Source organism: Neovison vison, chromosome 13 (genome assembly GCF_020171115.1).
Source record: "Neovison vison isolate M4711 chromosome 13, ASM_NN_V1, whole genome shotgun sequence".
NCBI lineage: Eukaryota > Metazoa > Chordata > Mammalia > Carnivora > Mustelidae > Neogale > Neogale vison.
Genome location: NC_058103.1, coordinates 92129539 through 92133783, shown reverse-complemented (window position 1 = coordinate 92133783; position 4245 = coordinate 92129539). Strand labels below are relative to the sequence as shown.

Below are 4245 nucleotides of genomic sequence, written 5' to 3'. Positions count from 1 at the left end.
CATGTAGCTAGTTGTTCTCATATTGAGCAACACAGACAGTAGAAATTTCCATCATTTCACAAATTGTTTTGGACAGTACTGGTCTAGGAGGTTCTGTTTAACTATTAGGTCAGCACCATTTTAAACATTAGGTCTTAAAGAGTTCAACATATCTGCCAAATGTGAGGATCCATGGCAGAAAAATGCGATGGAAAGGAGAAAATATTCTACTCCCAGGATGAGCTAATATGATATAGTATTGGAATTTTATTACAAGAAATATCCCTAGACAAGCAGAGAATTCTTGGCTACAATGGGAAGGATTTAGTAAATACTACTATCTGAATGTCTCATCACACTCTTCTAAACATTCCAAAATGTACCAGCCTCTCCTCATCTGTTAGTGGTTGGTTGGACTTTATCAGTCATCCATTCCTCCCTTCGGGGCCCCATTGTTCTGCTCTTTTGAATATGCAACATTTGTGAACATGTGTTTAAATAAATAGACACCCCAATCAAAATAGAAAAATGCAGACTCTTCCCAGTTTACAAAAAAAGGCAAGAACTTTATTTTAAACAAATCCTCAGTTGTGTGTTACATCATGTCCATACCTAAATCAAAAATCATAAATGATAATGCAAAGGAAATAGAGGGCTTCATAAAAGCAATTATCCGAATATTCTTCTTGGCCAATGCTTGAACTAAATACACAGCGGATGTGAAAGGTAGTGTATGGCACTTAAATAAATAAGAGCAAAGAGAAGGAAACATATTCACAATCCAAAGAAACAGGTTTTTGAACCTTTGGTATATGTCTCAAATAAACATCCGTAAACACGTGTTAGCCAATAGGGTTTCGTTCCAGGTTTCTTAAGCTAGGTCTTGTGTGTGTGTTTCAGAAATAACTGATAAAATGATAAATTCAGATTCACATGGGCTGATTAAGGTCTCTGGTGTGAGCACACAGGTAAATTCAAACCATGGCAAAATGATGTGCAGCTGTGTTGCACAACGTAACTATGTAAGAAAATGAGTGAAATATACCAGTTAGAAATTCTGTGGCTCAGGTCGACACCCTTGATATTAACAACAATGACAAAATATTTTTAATGCTAGCCAAAGTCCACAAGCTGGAAGGCAGAAATATCCCAAAGCTCATAACCACATGCCTAACAGTGCAACAACCATCTCACAGAAGTGTTATAGCTGCATATTCCAATCCCCTCCCTCCCACCCAAACCCTGCCCCTAATAAACAGCACCAGTGCAGTTTGAGTTAGAAAATTGGAAACACTGAGACATTCCGAAGGTTTTCATAATGACTAAGGGCTAGTTGAATGGGGCTTTAATGGAAACCTCTGCCATGGCCATTTTCCAAAAAGCAACTCCCTGTAATTCTCTCTAGCTTGCAGATAAACCATATTAGGTATACTGTAAGGCCAGATTCAGAAAAAAAGCTGGCATGCTATCCTGGGTTGAGGGAGAGGGGCATGCTAATAAGGGAGGTACACGGAAGATGCCTCAAGGATGTTTGTCCTGCAGCCCAGGATGAAGGGATGTGTTGAGACAGGTCACACATTTTGTACCAATGAAATATTTGTCTCATGCCATTTACCAGGATATAGAGCTCAGCAGAGCTAAGTCCTACTTGGTAGCTGTTCAAGTACACTGTTGTCAGGATCAGACTGGGCCATAAACAAAGAGGGCCCAAGGAAGTCCTACTCATCCATCCCACCTCTCTAACCCCATGGTTTCAGGAGGAACCAACGGTGTGATGCCTGGTAATGTTCTGCTTGCTCTCCTCTCCCATTGATGCAAGGTCTTCTCTTAACCAGTCTTGTCCTACATCTCAGTGGTAAATGAGGGCAGGTACAGTCACTCTCTGAGCGCTCATCTGCCTCGGGGCTCCTTTCCATTCCCCAGGCCTTGCCCAAAACTGCCCCTTTACACATAGGCAGAGTCGCTGGACTGAGTCCTGCCAAAATTGGGAACACTGACCCGGGGCAGGTCCTTGTTGCGGATCTCATAGACTGACTTCCTCTTGGCCTGGGCCCCTCGCACAGCCAGCTTGATCTTGCGCCATCCCAAGTGGTTGAGTTCAGCCAGGTTGAGCACAACACAGATGCCACTCACCGCAAACATGAACACTAGAAAGACAGTCTTCTCGGTAGGCCGGGACACATAACATTCCACTTCCTTAATGCAGGGATAGCGGTCACACTCATACAACCCTGGGACACTGAAGCCATAGAGAAAGTATTGGCCCACCAGAAACCCAATCTCCAGGGCATTTCTGAACACCACTTGGATAATGTAGAAGCGGGAGATGCCTTCCTGCCTTCGGAGCTTGGATCGCGCTGCGGTGCGCAGCCCTGATGGGTGTGGGGTCAGCTCCTTAACCTCTAAACAATCTGGCTCCGTCTCCTTGCTGGTGTTCTCTGTGTTCTGCAGCACCCCATTGACAATGGCATTTTGCAACTTCTTATCTTCTCGTTTGCCACCACCGCTGGCTCCACTCCCAGTTCCTCCAGGACCCCCCATGGACTCAGGGGGTTCCCTGTCCAGGGCCAGGAAGACAGTAGAGTAGCGGCGTTCTCGCTGCTTAGCGGACTGGTGCACAGAGTAGGTGATGAAGCAGAGACTGGGGGTACAAACCATTATGATCTGGAAGACCCAGTAACGAATGTGGGAGATAGGGAAGGCGCGGTCATAGCAGGCCTGGTTACAGCCGGGCTGCAGGGTGTTGCACACAAACATGGTCTGCTCATCATCGTACACCGTCTCCCCCACAATGGCCACAATGAGGATCCGGAAGATCACCACCACAGTCAACAGGATCCTGAGCAGGGGAAGAGGGAGGGAGAGAGGTTCTCAAGGGTCTAGTCACTGACTTAAGAAACCCCGGCTCCTCCTTTCCCTGCTCTGGTGTTTGCCAGTCCTTTGACTGGGGAGCTGTCCATCCCTGTGTGGTACTGAGCTGGGAATCTAGGAAATCTTTTTTGGCTCTTCCCTTAATGCTGGTTGCCGGTAGATTGGAAACACTTCATAATACAAGGGTCTCAAGTCTGTATATACCTCCATACACTAGATGTGGTGTATGGCAACAGATAGATTTCACCTGCATACATGGAACATATAGAGGCAAAAGGCACACCTTCAGTTTGGATATGGCAAATGCACATGGAATATCTGAACAGAGAGTACATGTTTCAAAGTCTATACACAGAGTGTGCATATAACTATCCCAAGTTGATATTTAGTTTACCCTCAGTATAAATATTGAACTTATGCTTTATATGAACAGCTATGAATAACTATCCACATATATACATATATATACACATATAGATATATATATAGTGTATATACATATGAGTACATATATTATATATGGGAAGACATAAAAGTATCAATTGGGAGTGTGGTTTTCTGAGACCTTAAGTTTAATAGCAAATCAGTTTAGCTTAAGAAATATTTTGGGGGAAAACGTACATCTGCTCTGAAGAAAAAATCCATCTCCCTATTTGCCCTTCTCTGTCCAAACACAATCTTGCCTTCCTTGTAGATTCTATTTAGGGAACCGGATGGAGATTGGCTCTGACTCCGGAGAGTGGGGGTACCACGACTGAGCCGGCAACTCCTTTCCTAATGAGGGAAGAATCAACCCCCCCCCCCCCGTGGTGCTTCAGGGGGAAGTGATGGAGAGCTGATCAGGGGCAGCTGGGGGAGGGGGATCACTGGACATGGGGTGCACAATTACTCAGAGACACAGGCGCACGGATGGAAGAGGATGGGAAGGGGGCAGTGGATGGGTTGGGGGCTGTCGGGGCTCGGTCTGGACGTGCCAAGGGACTCCCGGGGTAGCCCGACGGGACCCGCTGACGACCGGCTCAGCGCCCTTACCTCCCGATCATAGTGGAGTGCTGCTGCACCGCGGCTTCCAGCAGCCTCTCCAAGATGGTCCATTCCCCCATCGCTGTGCATCCGGAGGCAGCAAAGACTGGGCAGCACCGGGCACGTTCCCGCTCCTGGCCCCTCCCTGGGCCGTACCTCCCGACTGGGAGCGCTTGACCCCCGATTAAAGAAGCAAACAATTTCTTAAAAAAAAAAAATCCAGGAATCCCCTCTCCCTTTTATTGCACTTAAAAGAGGGAAATGAGGAAAGAAATCATAGCGATCCCCGATTGATGGGGCAGCTGGCGCGGTCGGAAGAGCGGGCACCAACCTCCCGCGCCGTCCCGGGATCAGGTCTGGAGCCCGCGGATG

General features: G+C 46.8%; 1 protein-coding gene across 1 annotated transcript; it reads right to left on the bottom strand.

The window, feature by feature from the left end:
- Positions 1-579: 579 nt before the first annotated feature.
- Positions 580-3953, bottom strand: GJD2 (gap junction protein delta 2). Its single transcript, XM_044230213.1, has 2 exons — positions 3883-3953; positions 580-2818 (listed from the first exon to the last, which is right to left on the bottom strand). Exons 1-2 carry the CDS (start codon positions 3951-3953, stop codon positions 1924-1926), a joined length of 966 nt encoding a protein of 321 aa, XP_044086148.1. The 3' UTR covers positions 580-1923.
- Between the last annotated feature and the right edge of the window lie 292 nt (positions 3954-4245).

Excerpts from the sequence above, each read along its gene's own strand:
- GJD2 (XM_044230213.1), bottom strand. The coding sequence starts at position 3,953 with ATGGGGGAATGGACCATCTTGGAGAGGCTGCTGGAAGCCGCGGTGCAG. Across the intron at positions 2,819-3,882 it reads CACTCCACTATGATCGGGAG|GATCCTGTTGACTGTGGTGG; the intron begins GTAAGGGCGCTG and ends TCCCCTGCTCAG.